Source organism: Erpetoichthys calabaricus, chromosome 9 (genome assembly GCF_900747795.2).
Source record: "Erpetoichthys calabaricus chromosome 9, fErpCal1.3, whole genome shotgun sequence".
Taxonomy (NCBI): Eukaryota; Metazoa; Chordata; class Cladistia; order Polypteriformes; family Polypteridae; genus Erpetoichthys; species Erpetoichthys calabaricus.
Genome location: NC_041402.2, coordinates 172,203,903 through 172,221,405, shown reverse-complemented (window position 1 = coordinate 172,221,405; position 17,503 = coordinate 172,203,903). Strand labels below are relative to the sequence as shown.

At 38.8% G+C, this 17,503-nt stretch overlaps 1 protein-coding gene across 3 annotated transcripts in view; it reads left to right on the top strand.

The window, feature by feature from the left end:
- The window catches only part of robo3 (roundabout, axon guidance receptor, homolog 3 (Drosophila)), a 407,285-nt gene that overhangs the window by 311,772 nt on the left and 78,010 nt on the right, over window positions 1-17,503 (top strand). For all 3 annotated transcript variants that reach the window (XM_051931895.1, XM_051931894.1, XM_051931896.1), the window contains exon 3: window positions 15,890-16,047. In XM_051931895.1, coding sequence (XP_051787855.1) covers window positions 15,890-16,047 — 158 coding nt within the window. The remainder of the gene's footprint in view (window positions 1-15,889; window positions 16,048-17,503) is intronic.

Sequence of the window (17,503 nt, the reverse complement as noted above, 5' to 3'; positions counted from 1 at the left end):
AATTAGAATGAACTGTGGGGCCTTTGACCAGCAGTGGTTCCTTCTGTGAGAATACTATAAGTATTGTGATTAAACAAATAGCTACTGCACTTTCAAGCTTGGCCCAGTAGTGGTTCAAAATTATCTAGTAAAATGAGGTTAACATCAAACCTCCAATTAATTTTTTCATGTAACTATAACATTATTTGTAAAATGAATGGCAGATGCTTTCTCCAGTGCTCAGAGCCCATTGTGAACCACATAGGCAACGATTTCCCATGTAGATATACAGTAAAAGGGTGGTGCAGTGGTAGCATTGTTGTCTCGCTGTAAGGAGACCAGGGTTCACATTCCAGTTCCTCCCTGCATGTCTGTGTTGGTTTCCTCTGGGTGCTCTGGGTTTCATCACACTGTCCAAAGACATTCAGGTTAGGTGAATTAGCCTGTGTGTGGGTGGGTATGTGTGTGTTCACCGTGTGATGAAGTGGCTCCCTGTCCAGGGCTTATTCCTTCCTTATACCCTATGCTGGCTGGGATAGACTCCAAGACCCGCACCCCCTGGTCTGGACTAAGAGGGTTAGAAAATGACATGAACAGTGAATCCCTTCTGCAGCCATTGTCACGAATCAGACATAAAAGGCTGCATGTGACTGTCCTTGTGAGAGCATGAGATCTTAACTATCTCTGGCATTTTAACTGTTGGTGATATGCAGCATTGTTGACAAACAAACAGGTAAAGCTTCACTTTCAAAATGTGATTAGCATTTTAAAAGTCATTAGTCTTCTATTTTCACTACTGTTTTATCATGCTTAACCTAAAGCATCGGTACAGTACATGGTACTTCAAGACATTCAGAAAGTGCATGTTGTGCAAAGGAGGATCTACTAGAGTGTACACCTGGGATATAAGTCTCAAATATAATATAATAATGTTAATTTACCAAAATATAAGACGAGATAAACCCATACAAAGTTCAGAAGTGGAAAGTTGTAAGCAGTTTGAATGGGGTCCATGTGACCTAAAGCATGCAAAAGTGGCTTATTATCTGTGCATCCATTTTCTAAACCCTCCCATCCAGAGCCTGGTTGTGGGGAAGCTGAAGGATATCCCAGCAAGCATCAGGCACAATGTAGGAACAATCCCAGGACAGGATGCCAGTCTCTCATAGATGGCTTATTATAGGTTCACTGTGCAAAACTATACCATGTACTGACCATGTGCGATAAGAGTATAACCTTCCCTTAAATAATACAGTGTTACATTTAAAACAATAGAAATTTATAAAGCAATAGAAATTTAAATCAATTATTAAGAAGTCTTTATAGAAACATTAGAGACTTATGAAGTACTGCTTTATTTTAATAAACTCAACAGCTCTAAAACATTTTGCCGATATTTATTTTGAATTTTATTACTGAAATAAACTATTAATAAATCATTAAAAATTTAAAAGTTTTAAACAGTATTATTAAACAATAAATTACATTTTTACTTTCAAGTATTATGTGTTAAATTTTATTTTAGCTTGGCTGTTTAAAAAATAATATGAGGCCCCTAGCTCTCACTTTGTATTTAACAAATCTAATTTTAAAAGTCAGGTGAAGAAGTAATTAGCTGCCTATACTCAACCTTGTATTTAATTATCAAGAAGGATTAACATGTGTCATATTATTTCTTTACTCAGAGTCACTTTATAAGTACCACACAGTGACAGGTGAGCAATGCTGCTGCCTCACAACCCCAGTGACCAAAGTTTGCTTCTTAATCCAGCGTGTGTATGGAGTTTGCATCTTCTCCCTATGTCTGTGTCATGGGAGTACTTGCTCATATTCTAGTAACATTTACTTTAATTAAACTGTTACAGGAGACTGGACTGAGTTCAAAACAGCTGGCATCTAGTTTCACTGATCATTAAGTATCTACACCACTTATTCAATAAACAGTATATTACATTTCTATAATTATAGTGTACCTGCAGATTAAAAACGTGAATGAGTGAATGAATGAATGAATGAAATGCAAACAAGCGCACAGATATAAACATATAGTACATGTAATGTATTTCAGTATGGATTTTTTCCATTGCCTCGCATCCCAAGTACCTTAGAATTTTGTATTTTCCCCATCTTCACACATTTTTCCATGTATTGTGATTTCCTATTACATTCCATAGTCATACATAATACGTTGCTTCACCTCTGTAAATTGTTTTTATGTGAGGATGTATGTATGTATGTGTGTCTCACAATGAGTCCCTACCAAGCTGGCTTCTGCTTTGGGTTGAACTCAGACATAGTGGACTGATATGTCTTTTATCATAATGATGTCTTATATATGCATGCATACATACATCCTGTTTACTTTTTCAGTAGAAATTATAATTCATGCTGTGTTATCGTAGCGCTGCTGCCTCACAGTTAGGGGTCCTGGGTTCGCTTCCCAGGTCCTCCCTGCGTGGAGTTTGCATGTTCTCCCCGTGTCTGCGTGGGTTTCCTCTGGGCGCTCCGGTTTCCTCCCACAGTCCAAAGACATGCAGGTTAGGTGGATTGGTGATTCTAAATTGGCCCTAGTGTGTGCTTGGTGTGTGGGCGTGTTTGTGTGTGTCCTGTGGTGGGTTGGCACGCTGCCCGGGATTGGTTCCTGCCTTGTGCCCTGTGTTGGCTGGGATTGGTTCCAGCAGACCCCCGTGACCCTGTGTTCGGATTCAGCAGGTTGGAAAATGGATGGATGGATGTACTTAATGTGCCATCTAAGTGAAATATAGCAACTTTAATTCAAGCATCTACTTCTATTGAACAATCTGAGACAGACCCTGTTGAAGCATGATACACTGAAGATGAAACATTATAAAGACACATTACAATGAAATAATTGTAGTATTGCGGTGAAGGGTGATGCATTATGGGTAGGAAGCAGAAAAACCTGCGACCTGAGTCGAATTACGAAGGAGTCCCAGAGTTGTTACAATTATCTGCGCTTAAAATCTATTTACACTTTAGCATATTTTTAAATAAACTACAAAAGAGACACACATTCACTCTAATTTGTATTAGTTTCACATAAAAAAAGGAAATATACCATGAAGCTTGGTATATTGTGTAGAAAACAAAAATATTTTCAGGCAAAAATTAGTACTCAGTTGCACAGCCTATAGTGTATAATTGTAGCATTTCTGGTGATGCATTATGGGTAGGTAACACAAAACCTGCAAATTGCAAATTACCAAGGGTTGTCGTAATTTTTATAAATGAATAAATGTCTCTAAACATTACTTATAAGGACTCTGGACTCATAGTATTTGTTCTTTAGCCTTTTCTGGGTGCTTTTAGATGTATGCTTCGGACATTTATCCTGCTGGAGAATTCAGCATCTTTGACAAAGACCCAATTTGAAAACTCTAACATGAATAATGTACTTTAGTTTCAAATGACTTGGATGGATTTTATGATTCAAAGTCCCTTGATAATCTTTATGATAATATATATCTTCATCCAACCAGCCATTTGTTGGGCCTGTTTATTCCAAACCTTTGTATCACTGGGAGCTGGGAGCCTATGCTATAACAATTAGACTCAAATCAGAAAGCCTTCCTGGATGTGGTGCTAGACTATTACAGGAGACACTCATGCACATACTCACTGTCATTCATTCATCCATTTTCCAACCCGCTGAATCCGAACACAGAGTCACCGCGGTCTTCTGGAGCCAATCCCAGCCAACACAGGGCACAAGGCAGGAACCAATCCCGGGCAAGGTGCCAACCCACCGCAGGACACACACAAACACACCCACACAGCAAGCACACACCAGGGCCAATTTAATTCAGTCTGGGGCAATTCAGAGTCATCTGTAATCAAATATGTTTGAAATATTTAAGAAAATAAAAGTACCACATACTGTTACATGAGGAGGATATGCAGACTCCTCACAGTGACAGACTGAGCTAGGAGATGTTAACTTCCTGAGGCTGTGTGGCTGCAACACTAATTTCTGCACATCAATGATCTCTTATCATAGAAACTGTAATAACATTTTTCTAACATGACACTGCTCACAAAATAAATCTGATCAGAACTTTATATTTTATACACACTTAAAATCTAAACTCAACTAATATTAGCTCTTTAATTATTTATTTTTATTTATTTACTTTGTAAATTTTTTTTTTTATTATACTGATATTCACAGACTGTGAATTCCCCTCTCTGTTCTTGGTGTCCGTCGACAGTCCAGTTTATTGGGTTCTGATGTCCAGCCACAGGACAAAACACGTGATGTATGTTAGCATTAATGGAGTGGACAAATTCCTATTCGATCCCCATTTCCATCTTCTTCTAGTTATTGAGCTTTGTGTTTTTAGCTATTTTGCCTTTAAACCCGGAGTGACAGGTGGGGAAGGAGGCGCACATCTAGATGGATGTTTTTTCTGATTGTTTACTTTGTAAAAGACCCTCTTAAAATATTAAAGGGCAGCTGAATGAAGAATTGATTTTTTTTTTTTGGTAACAGAGTTGGGGGGAAAAGAGAAGAGCTTAAGTGTCCAGGGATTCGTTAGAGAAGCCCCAAGAACTCGCCAATCCGGTGCAAGCCCAGCCTTAATTGAAGTGGATTGGTGGTCTGATGGGGATTATGCCGGCTTTGTTCTAGTCAGCACAGAAAGTCTCTAAGGACCTCAGCTTGAGGGTCAAAGGGCATGTGCTTAATCTGCCAGTCACCCCTGGGGCTTTGTGGGTAATTGCCAGTGCCTAATTGAGCCCCCACCCCTCACACCCACACTTTTCTGCCTAATACATTTTCAAATTGGGAGGTGGATGGGGGCTGCTAGGCTGGATTCAACATATGGCACTGAAGTTGCTGAAAGCAGGCCTCCAGCATTGCCAGTTCAGGTGGGAGAGGCAGAGTGTTCGCAATACCTCTGGACTCTGCCAAAATGATCTTTGTGCCCAGCCTCTGATCTGTTAAAGCAGCTCAAGTGGACAGGCTCCAAGCATTTGGCTAGGATTTTTACTTCTGCTGAGCCCAGCTGCTTTATGATGGAAATGAAGATGTCCTCTTCTCCTGCTCCATCTCTGACAGAATAAATATCGACCCCTCCTGAAATATTCAGGCTGATGTTTTCTTAGTCATTTTTTTTTCTCTTTACTGGGGGACTGTGGTTACTTCAGCTATGGATCCATGGATATGTGCATACTACTTCTTACTGTTACCATTAAAAAAGAAGTCAAATACCCCAGAATTCACTTTGTTATTTTTAGTTAGTTTAGTTTAGTTAGTATGTTTTAATTTTTAATGCACGCATATATGTGTTCAAGATACACTCCAGGGAGTTTCCTGGAGGTCAATCCAGCCTTGCTGCTTCCCTTAGAAAAATATGGCTGGACTGGCTAATAGTGGATTTCCAAGTGTTGTTCCATAGAACAAGCCTGACTGGATTTGGTGACACCTCCTGGTTGTAATTTTTTTGAGACTTTTGAGGAGGTGTCTGGAGTCATGAGCTGGTACAAAGATAAAACAGCAATGTTCAGTTGTTTTTATTTTTACTGTCTCTCTAAGTAATTCTTATGCACAGTTAATACAAGTGTTCAGATTTGTCTTCAAAGTATTTACTGTATGCTGGGGAAGTGGGGGAGTGAATTGACGAGAGGGTGGAGGCTGGAGAGATGCTAAGAAGAAGAATATGTGGTTCTTCCTCAAGGCTCTTCTTTTTATAGTTTGCTTTACTGTCATTTCCTACTGGTTTTCTTTGAGTCTGAGTAGATTGCATTTCCCTCTTGTCTACAGTAGCTGAAGGGAAAACTGAGGTCCATCTCTTCAGCTAATCTTTATTTCAGTGGAAAAGTAAAACAAGCATTTGAAGGCTGGTCACTTTGGATCATTTTCACAACTAACAGAGATGTTACTTTAATGTTCATCTCTGCAGTACATTCTTTGTTTCTCTAGGGAAATGTTCAGGTTAAAGCCTAATGTAGCAGTGATCATTGAGGATTGTATTTTTTTTAAACTTAAAGAGGAAGTGATGTAGGTGGACATCCACATCATGTACCCTCTGTCCATCTATACCTACATGAAAAAGAGAATTTACATATAGTATCTTCGGATCACACACTCTCTGAAAAGTAGTTGTTTTATCCGTTAGATTAATGTTAGCCCAAAAATACACCCATAGACATCTCAGAGTTCAAAAAAAAGAAAGCCAGACACTAGAACATTGGAGAAAAAATATCATTTGAATAACTTTTAGTTCTGAGAAAACCTGAACACATATAGACAACAGCAGCAGGTGCAGTAACTTCCTTTTTGTCATCTTAGTTAAATATTGTTACTCCAATAAATGATACATTTCCACAGATTCTACTTCTTTCCATCCTTTCTATTTATAAACCAGTGTGATGAATGGCGGGGACACACTGGCATCCTGGCAGGAATGAAGCTCATCCTCTCACCTGGCAGGGATAGTGGGATAGCAGATGGATGGAGGGAGACAACCTCCCAAGGCTACATGCTTTCCCAACATGCTGAGTGATGGCATTTCTTGGCTATTGTGGGATGCTGGAAGTCGCAATCTGAGGGGGGAAGCCCTGCTGCCTTTCGTGGGTGCCACTAGGGGCACCTGTAAGAGAGGGTTGTCCCTATTTTTTGAGTCTCCTGCCTGACCCATGAGTTCTTCTTGCTTATAGTGTCTTGACACAGGAAGTTCTCCTGGGTCCAACATAAAACGGGCCACCTCCATTTATTCAGAGAGTTGGAGCAGGGAGGAAGGAGACAATACTCGCCTAGAGGAGTAAAAGAAGGAGTTGAAAAGGAAGAAAGGAAGGAAAGAATGAGTGTATTTTTGGGACTGGGGAAACAAGAACTGTGGAAAGGTACTTTGTTTAATGAAAATACCTTCACTTGAACCCGAGCTGTCTGTGTGTAGTTGTGTCTGGGCATTTTGGAGCTTGGCAATACCAGATTATTACAGAAAGTTCTTGGCTGTATAACAGCTTTTGAGCCTTTAATTTTGTTTTATAGTTTGCCTGTGGATGTTAACATTTCAGAAGGGTCATTGCTTTACATCTAAAATTCTTTTGTATTACTTCTATATAGGTGTAAGGCAAATCTGTGTAAATATGGACACATAGCAAAAACATTTTTCTGCATAATTAAGACTCCTGTGGCCCGGAAGGGTTATAATAAGGTCACTAAAGAAAGCTGGCATCAAGAAGTCTGTTTAATATTTCTGTATCATTTCTTACATTGAGGGTAATTGAGACAGTTGTCTTGTTAAACTGATATAGACATTACTGCCTAACCATTTCTAACAAGAAATACAGTTACGTGCTGACTCTTGATTACATTTTCTGCAGACAACACATATGATTTCTTAGGATTTCTCCAGAGTGTTTGAGTAGTTTTTACAAATCATCTTTGCTTGCACGAACAAGAAGTCCATTTCTTATGGTAGCATCAGTTCTCTTGGAGTATTGTTGTGTTGAGATGAAACTTCAGGAGACTCCATTGTTTTAATTTCTGTACATCAAGAGAAGATGTCCACATTGAATTTTGTTTTAATACTGAACCTTTTTCAACCACCAAAAATAAAAATAAAGAAAGAAATAGTTTGGTGTGTTTTTAAGCAGAATTCTGAACAGAGATGATTGTGTCTACTCATGCTTTTCCCCAATTTTATTTAAAAGTATAATTCAAACCCAGCGTCAAAATGAGGCAGGAGGATGAAAGCCTGAGCAGACAGAAAATACAATAGAAAGGGTACAAAAACACACTAGATGAAAATAAATAAATAAATCCAAATGGAGCTAGAATTCCAAAGATCCAAGATAGTCAGAAAGAAATACAGAACATTTTAGATGGCTTTTCACACAGACTAAAAGATACAATGCTAGAGCACTGATCAAATTTGGTGCTTCATTTTTTATTTCCCTTCCTCCCCTGTGGCATGGTTGTTGAATGATTAGTGTTGACAGGCAACACAACTAGGTACATTAAAGCAGGTCCAGTTCTGAGCCCAAAGCCTAGCTTGACATCAAATGAAGGAATGGTCAAGTAAAAAAAGAAGTACAGGGATTGTTTAATATTAAATACAGAAAATACATTTCTCAGAATGGAAGCATCCAGGAACCAATGTTGTTTAAAATCAGGAATATGTCTAAGAAATGTGAAGTTTTATTTCAGTCAGTTGATGTGTTATGGAGATACTGTATGTATGCCACAGAAACTCAAACACACACAGACATCTAGCTGGAAATGATCAAATCGAGTTCAGAAATACCTAAAGTTTGTAAGTCCTTTGAAAGCTCAATGTCAAATTTCCACTTCATTACAATAATTTGTCTTATACTAAACACAAACAAAATAAATGAGACTCATATATAAGCCAGATCCATATTGGCATTGTTCTTCATGGATTGTCTTGTAAGTTCAGTAATTCTTTCATAAAACAACTACTCAAATAATATTTTTCTTAAAGAAGTGAAATGGTGAAAGTCAATGCTAGAAAAGTCAGACATACAGTAAATGTTTGTTCTGCACCTGACATTTTCTCCTCACGGGCTACATACACAAAGCTAAACTAGCCATCTTGTTGTGTTACGAGGTGGCACTACTTTTGAGGCAAACATGTAATGGGGTCGTACAGCACATCCCTATACCACTGCACCTCTTTGACCTTTGCAAAAGCCTTCTAGAGTTATTGATTTCTATATTATTGTGATTTTAAGTTTGGCCTATCTTTAGATGTTTGGTAATTCATTTCAGTTGTATAACTTTTTCTGCCTTTTATTCTCTCTTCGCATTTGTGTGTGTGTTTCTGACCTTCTTTTTGCACTACCTTCCTCTCACTTCAAGATGACTTATGCCACTCTCAAGGTGTGACAGGGCATACATAGCCTTGCTGTTTGACATTTGGGCTTAGTTACTAACATACATGAGTCAGATTCACAGTTCTCCTACATGTGGGCGATTTCTCTCTTCCTTGAACAGTCAGTCCGTGCAAGCATTGCTTTTGGGAAGTGTCACAATTGGCATGATCAGAAAAGATGTCACGATTATAAGAGATTCCAAAAGAACTGTCATCCACTTTCAAACATATTAGCATATTAGGTGTATTAGGTGCCTTCAAGGACTTAGCTAATTGTTTGACAGTTGGAACATTTTTAATTTTGGAGTATTTATTTCATCAATGAGTCAGTTATAACATTTTGTTTATTTTTTATAATAATGAGTCATATTCAAAAATAACTGATAATATAATTAAGTGTATCAGTACAATACTTTATGCATCTTTAAAGGCATTTTACAATATTCTGTATATTGTGAGCTCAAATAGACATGTGGTAGCTAAAACACCTTTCATGAAAAGCAGATTCCAAGTCAAGAAATGTCAAAATTGCATTTTGTTTTCTCTATATTTGTTAGTTTGTAGCTCTGGAGGGCTTATGGCTAATTGCAGTTCACATTTATCACACAACAAGGTTTTGAGAGAACCATCTAATGGAAAGTAAAAATCTATGTTGAAATCTCCAACTGAAATTGTTCACTGCAAGCAACCATGATGGATACTAGGTCGTGATCATCATACTGCCAGTAAATTATAGTGTCCAAGAAATATTGAATCATTATAATCTGCCATGATGTTGCTTTAAGTATGGTGTAAATTCTAAGCACATATTTATTCATGTTTTATGCATTTCTAGATAAACAATTTTCGCTTTTCTTACTTTTGTGGTTAACTTACCTCAAGCAGCCGCGGAAGTGAGCTGATGTGACAAAGATCTGTTCAAGTGACTGTTGTGGCTTATACAGGAAGAATCAGACAAAAGGGTCTGCTGCTGTGTGACTCTACTGGTGTTCCACTCACATGTATTGGGGTTCAGCTTTCCATCAGGAGAGGCTATCCAACATACTGTTTCCAAGATACTGTATCTCACGAAAAATTGAACTTCTGACAGTTTTCCTTGCAGAATATACAAGTAGCATTTATCAACAAAATCTGTCCGCTGGGAGCTGACTTGTTTTACGTAGACAGAAAGACAGACATAATGGTGAATGTGTTGTTTTCACATTATATGTAAATGAACCTAGAAATGAGAGAGAGATAGAGGTTGGGAGCATGTGCTAATAGCAAAGGTAATTTTACATGAAAAGGTAAAGTAAACATCTGAGTACAAAGGACTAGGCACAAGTCCTAGTTCTTTCCATATTCTTCATATTGCTCAAAACAAGTCTTTACTAAAGACTTTCCTTTAAAGTTTTTGATTTTAAAATTTGGATACATCTTGATCCATGCAGTAATCTTCTGTAATGAAAATGCGACAGCATGCATAGCAATGCAGAGCATCCTTAACACCAAAGCAATGGCTCCCCTGAAAAACTGATTCACAAGACAGCAACAATATTAACAATAAGTGAAAATGGATATACCATAAACACAAAAGCAAATAAAATTAACAAAATAGGAATGGGCTCTTTTCACCTGTTGCTTTGCATTTCTTCCTCATTTCCATTTGAGTCTGTGAGGAGTATGAGTTCTTTGTTCTGTGCTGGTGAGGCTCATTGAGAAATCTGAAACCTGAAGGGGATGCTGGTGAAAAGAGGGGATGGGTCTAAAGGCTCTATAGAAACCTAAATCCAGGATTCTTCTTGTCACTGGTCTCTCAGTGGTCACCTTTATGTAATGGGTGTAGGATAAGTCTACAGAGTAAGTAATGTTGTCATTGAAGATAAGTCAAACAATTCTTAAGATGTTGAAACTGCAGACGTAGGCTGGTAATTTTTGGGTGCAAAACAAATCTTAATGACTCATTTTTGCTTCTTCACCACCATCAAGTCACTGTGAATCATAGTATACTATATTATGCTACTTATGTTTGTCCTGTTTGTTTTGTTCTATTTATCTTGTGTTTTTGGAGAAACCGTAAACCTAACAACTTTCGTTCGCATTCCTGGATATAATTTTTACATAAAGAAAGTCACCATATTTAATCTTTGCTCTCCTTTTTAGAGAAAAGGCAATTCATTTCCTACAAGAAAATAAGAACACGCAAAGACTTCATTGGTTAACTTACTGCTAAGTTGTCTTAATGTCGCATCTAGTAAATGCAAGATGACATGTTAAGTTTATTTCAGACTAGCTGTGCTACCCATCTAAGACGGGCTGAAGTCTTCTGTTTGAAATGTAAATAATCAACATAGACTTCAGTGTTAACATTTGCAGTGCAACATCTTTAGGAATGCATTTTGTAATTCTGTAGCATTTAGCACTATACATATTTGTGATATGCCATCGGTAGGAATGACAAATATACCTTATTTGCTATTTGGTACAGGATTTGTAAAAGAAGTGTTAATGTTTGTGGTGATGTTCTTCCTAGACTAATGTCTTGAAATCATTTCTGCGATTGATCTACTTCGTAATGCCTTCTCCATACAGTAGGCCTATTGGCAGAGTTAAAGAAAGAACTGTATTTTGTATTTCTTTATTTTTAATTTTGTTGTATTGAGTTAGTGGTTGATAATATCACAGGCTTCTCCATCTTTGTACAGCAGTTGCTATGGTGCTGCAAGTACATTATGTAAAGTCAGGACAACCATTTTATTTAAGAAATTGAATTAAACAAAATAGTTTTTTGGTTTTGACCCTTTGACCATTTAGTGGATTCAAGTTTGAAACACCACATTTATTTGATTCTCTGCCTCCAGGCTTTATTGTTTTGACCCTAGCTTATCTGACTATTTTTTGGTTTACTCTGAAAAATCTCTGCCACATGCTTTTCTTTTCTTTATTGATCTCTGTAAGCAAAGTTCAAAATGGTCAAGACTGGTGTGTTTTCTTCATTAATTGTTTGCCTTGGTTGCTCGTAGTTCCCATTTGCAGTAACGTGGTACTGCAATCTTAGCCCTCTAACCCAACTGACTCGATATGAGCATCGGTGAACATTGATGTTTAATTTCTAAAGTTGTCAGGATTCACCAACACAAGCAACCCAAAAATGTTATTTGTATGGAAGCACATTATTGCGTGGAATTATCTTGAGATCATGAGTTCAGTATGCACAGTGCACACAAATCCTCTCCAGCAATAGTTGGACCTCTTCAAGTTTAAAGCATGGATACAGCATTATTTCATACCAATCTACAGGTATAAGCACCTATAGGCAGGAAAACATAAACTGAGTTAACCAGATAGAAAAAGTAAGGTTGCACTAAAAAGGTTGGCATCAGAGCACTGGACAGCACTTGTGAATTATTCATCTACCTGGTGTTGGCCTGTGCAGTTTTAATCATTCATGGGTTTTGATGATGGAAGCATCAGGCATGGAGCTAATTGAGACCTAAGGGAGGGCCGCAGGCTGCAAAACCTATGCTCTTCTGAAGCGCTCCAATAGCTACTTTAGTCCAGTCCAAACATGGACTGTCCCAGGAGTTAAATCTCTCAGAAGCACAATCCTTGATCACTTCAATGCCTCACCAACCAAGCAACATAGTTCTCTGTGTTCAGATGGTACACTGTGTCGCCACCTTCAGTAAAACTGTAGAACAGGTGTGAAGTTGCTGTTCTTTAAGAAATACCCATATTTAAAGTTGACTGTGAGTGAGAATTTACTATATAGATTCAACTTTGACCATCATGAAGATTGTGCATGTTATGCTGGGTAAATAAATGAGAGCAAGAAACTCAAAAAGGTTTGGGGGGATGGCCACCCTATATATTGAAAAGCAGCAAAGCAAACCCGGTTTTACAAACAAACTCAAAAACAGAACTGAATACAGCAGGTAGACAGAGGCTTTTATATGGCAGAGACAGGTAAGGGGGTGGTTCAGGGTGGCCGGAAGAGGAAATGACATGTGTGGTAGTGACATCATCAGAGGGTGGGATTATGGTGACGTCACTGCTTGGTTGGTTCTTCGGTAGGTCTGCAAAGGGACAAAAGGAGAGATGGTTAAGTGACAGCACCAACCCTTGGTCTGGCTGAGCAAGCACATTATTTGAGCCTGCCAACCTTCTTCCAAGTACACATGTGTGACAACTGATAATCAGAGAATGAGTTGCATTGCGTCTTTGTGGACCTGGAGAAAGCATATGACAGGGTGCCTCAGGAGGAGTTGTAGTATTATATGAGGAAGTCGGGAGTGGCAGAGAAGTATGTAAGAGTTGAACAGGATATGAACAAGGTAAGTGCAACTGTGGTGAGGTCTGTGGTAGGAGTGACGGATACACTCAAGGTGGAGGTGGGATTAAATCAGGGATCGGCTCTGAGCCCTTTCTTATTTGCAATGGTGATAGACGAGTTGACAGGTGAGATTAGACAGGAGTCCCTGGAGACTGTGATGTTTGCTGATGACATTGTGATCTGTGGCAATTGTAGGGAGCAGGTTGAGGAGACCCTGGAGGGGTGGAGATATGCTCTAGAAGGAGAGGAATGAAATCAGTAGGAGCAAGATAGAATACATGTGTGTAAATGAGAGGGAGGTCAGTGGAATGGTGAGGATGCAAGGAGTAGAGTTGCCGAAGGTGGAAGAGTTTAAATACTTGGGATCAACAGTACAGAGTAATGGGGATTGTGGAAGAGAGGTGAAAAAGAGAGTGCGGGCAGGGTGGAATGGGTGGAGAAGAATGCCAGGAGTAATCTGTGACAGACGGGTATCGGCAATAGTGAAAGGGAAGGTCTACAGGACGGTAGTGAGACCAGCTATGTTATATGGGTTGGAGACAGTGACACTGACCAGAAAGCAGGAGACAGAGCTGGAGGTGGCAGAGTTAAAGATGCTAAGATTTGCATTGGGTGTGACAAGGATGGATAGGATTAGAAATGAGTACATTAGAGGGTCAACTCAGGTTGGATGGTTGGGAGACAAAGTCAGAGAGGCAAGATTGCGTTGGTTTGGACATGTGCAGAGGAGAGATGCTGAGTATATTGGGAGAAGGATGCTAAGGATAGAGCTTCCATAGAAGAGGAAAAGAGGAAGGCCTAAGAGAAGGTTTATGGATGTGGTGAGAGAGGACATGCAGGTGATGGGTGTAACAGAGCAAAATGCAGAGGACAGAAAGATATGGAAGAAGATGATCCGCTGTGGCAACCCGTAAAGGGAGCAGCCGAAAGAAGAAGAAGTTTAAGTGACTGCAAAACCTATCCAAAATCATTTATTAAATCTATCAGTGCGTGTGTTCACCCTGCGATGAACTGACGCCCTGTACAGTGTTTGTTTCTGCTTTTCATCCTGTGCTAGCTGGCATAGGCTTCAGCACCCCCATGATCCTGTTTAGGACTAAGTGAGTTAGAAATGACTGACATTTGCCTAATGAAGTCTTTCCAGTGTTCCGGTTCATAACTAATAATCCTGGCAATTTCTAAGCCTTCAATTGGATTCTTGTTTTCTTTTCATTTGAAAAAGATATTGTTTTGCAGCTCATATTATCAGTACAACCTAATTATGAGAGCAATCCCAAAAGTAAGGTCTCCAAAGTGGTGGGTACGTAGAGAAACTGTTCATATGGCTGTTGGCCACACTGTTGTGATTGGTGCTTCCTCCACTCCCAAACAAGCATGTGCGGCTTCGCTGGGATGCTCAGTCTTGGCTTGGCAGCCCTTGAAAATGGAGCTCCCGTTGAATGCTACCGCCAAGTGCGAAGTACGCGCAGGAGACTGTCAATTTCCGACGAGACAGTCGCGAAGGTTGAGGAAAACATGCATAAAGATCGGCGGTTGGAACTTCATCACCCACCCAACCTATAGTCTGGATTTGGCACCCAGTAACTACCACCTGTTCCCTAAGTTGAAAGAACATTTGTCTGGAAGGCGATTCTGCTCCGACGAAGAGGTGAAAGATGAGGTTCAACGCTTCCTGAAGGACATGGCGGCGAGCTGGTATGACATGGGCATTCTAAAACTACCACAGCGTCTACAAAAATGCATCGACCGAAATTGCGATTATGTAGAAAAACAGAGTTCTGCGGTGGGTTGGCACCCTGCCCAGGATTGGTTCCCTGCCTTGTGCCCTGTGTTGGCTGGGATTGGCTCCAGCAGACCCCCGTGACCCTGTGTTTGGATTCAGCAGGTTGGATAATGGATGGATGGATAGAAAAACAGATAAGTCTTTAACCTATAAAATGATGTAAACATTATAGAAAATAAACGGTTGTTTGTATTTCTAAAAAAATAGGAGACCTTACTTTTGGGATTGCCCTCGTATGTATGTGGATGTATATATAACACTATATTATATAATATACAATACTATTCTATACACATATTTTTGAGTAATCATTTAAAACACAAGTCACAGTCACACTACAGTACTAATTACTGAGTTTCTTTGCTACATGCCACACTGCTGATTTCCTGCTGATTTCTAAAGCTGGTAAAAACATAACAGAGGGTAGCGCAGTACATGTTCCCAATTTAAAATGGCACTGACTTTAAACATCTTCTTGGGTTCATCATTTTCCTGTTTTTTTTTTATGCAGAGGAATCATTCTTTACATTCTGTGCAGTTCTTTTTAAAATTCCTAATAGAGAACATATTGTGCTTTATGGGCCTAACTTCTTTCTCTATTAAGTGGGATCAGCTAATGACATGAAGTACAGTATTTCTATGACAGGGTGGGTGGATCATTAAAACAAATTTAGCATGAAAGCAGTGTTTAACGTGGCCAGCTCCTCTGCAATTCTAATGATATAAATGCCTTCCTAAACCAGCAGAGCTTCTCTGAGCATCTGTACCCTTTTATCCCACACACTGGTCTCATAATAATTAATAATTAATAGTTATGGTGCATGGCTACCAGTGGTCCTTCTAAAAAGGGTGCAGACATAGACTTTGAGACTTTGGCTCAATATCTATTAAAGGCTTTTTAGAACAGATATGGATATTTTTTATCTATTTATTAACAATATATATATTTTTTTTAAGTTCTCCGTGATGACTTCCGGCAACCCCCCAGTGATGTGGTGGTAGCGGCAGGAGAGCCAGCGGTGATGGAGTGCATCCCTCCAAGAGGTCACCCTGAGCCCACCATCTCTTGGAAGAAAAATAATGTCAGAGTCAATGACAAGGACGAGAGAGTAACGGTAAGCAAATGGACATGAGTTGCCCGTTACACAGCTAAAGTGTTTAAATAGTGTTCTTATTGTGTGAAAAGCTGTATAATGTGAGTTCATCAACTATACTAGAATTATACTAACAATTACACTATTTGATACAAATGTTAAACATTTTCATTTTGCAAGGGTGTTTCTATTTTCCCTAATCTTTTGCAATTGTATTTTTTCTGACTTAGACGATAAGTGTCACATCCTTTTAACCTTCTTGGAGGATAAATGTTGTAAAAGGATTAAATGAGCTCAAATGTATGGTTGTTACTTACATTTTGGCATGTAGCTCCTCTGTAATAAACTCTATGAATAAATGGAACGAGAATAACTGTTGGCAATATTCCACACAATAATCAAAGAACACAAGATACTGTATATGTAGATGCTGAGTAGCCCATGGCAACTGATCGTGTGAGCATACTATAGCTTTCAAACATCCAACAGAGAGTTGCAGTGAAGACTGTAGTGATAACTGAGAATTGCAGCATGATTCTACTTCATTCTTAAATAATATTTTCAAAACAGTATGGTTACGAGAAGCACTCACACCACAGGCAAAAGTGAAACCCTAGATCAGTATACAGTACTATATCCAGTATCTAGAGATGAGAGACCAATCATTCAGACTGGATAGGGGAACTAGTGCTGCATGTTTGAATTAGGAATTTTGAATTGGAATGTTAAGTAGTAATCTCTGTGCAAAATTACAATTACTGACTTGTTTCTGCAGTCTTTGAATTTTGGCTGCTAACTTTAATGTCCAGTTACAATTATTGCCTTGGCCCTGTAGCTTCAGAAAGTTTCTGCTGGCTTATTCGCCCTGTTATAATTTGTTGTTGATTTCTGTACACTCGAAAATATTACTTACTGTTTTGTCCAGTAAGTCCAGTTCAAAATAGTCTCCATCCATCCATCCATCCATTTTCCAACCCGCTGAATCCGAACACAGGGTCTCTGGTTTCCTGATTTCATTGGCTGTTCATTTTCAGTTTGTCACTGGTCTTTGTAGTATGTCAATATTAGGTATATCTTTGTGTATCCAATTCAGGTAGGTCACTGATTTCCTAGGCTCTTAATGTTCTGGTTGATTTGTGTGTCTCATAACATTTTGTCACTGTCTTCTATAGTCTCTAAACATCTGGCATTTGTGGGCGTGTGTTTCGTCACAGTTTATCATTGATTATCTAATATTGTTAGTAAAGATTCGGTATTATTTTGTTATTTTGGTTTTATAATCCATTTTTAATAGAATCAAAATTGAAATGTTCAGCTCAATAGGGTAAAAGTATATACCCTATAAGGTGCTCAGTATTAAAAAAATCTCTAGAAGCAGATCCAAAACCATCCATAGATGAAGGGGGAAAAATAATTAGACAAGAAAAGCATCCAGCACACTGCTTAATGAACCCGGATGTGCTATAATTGTGATATC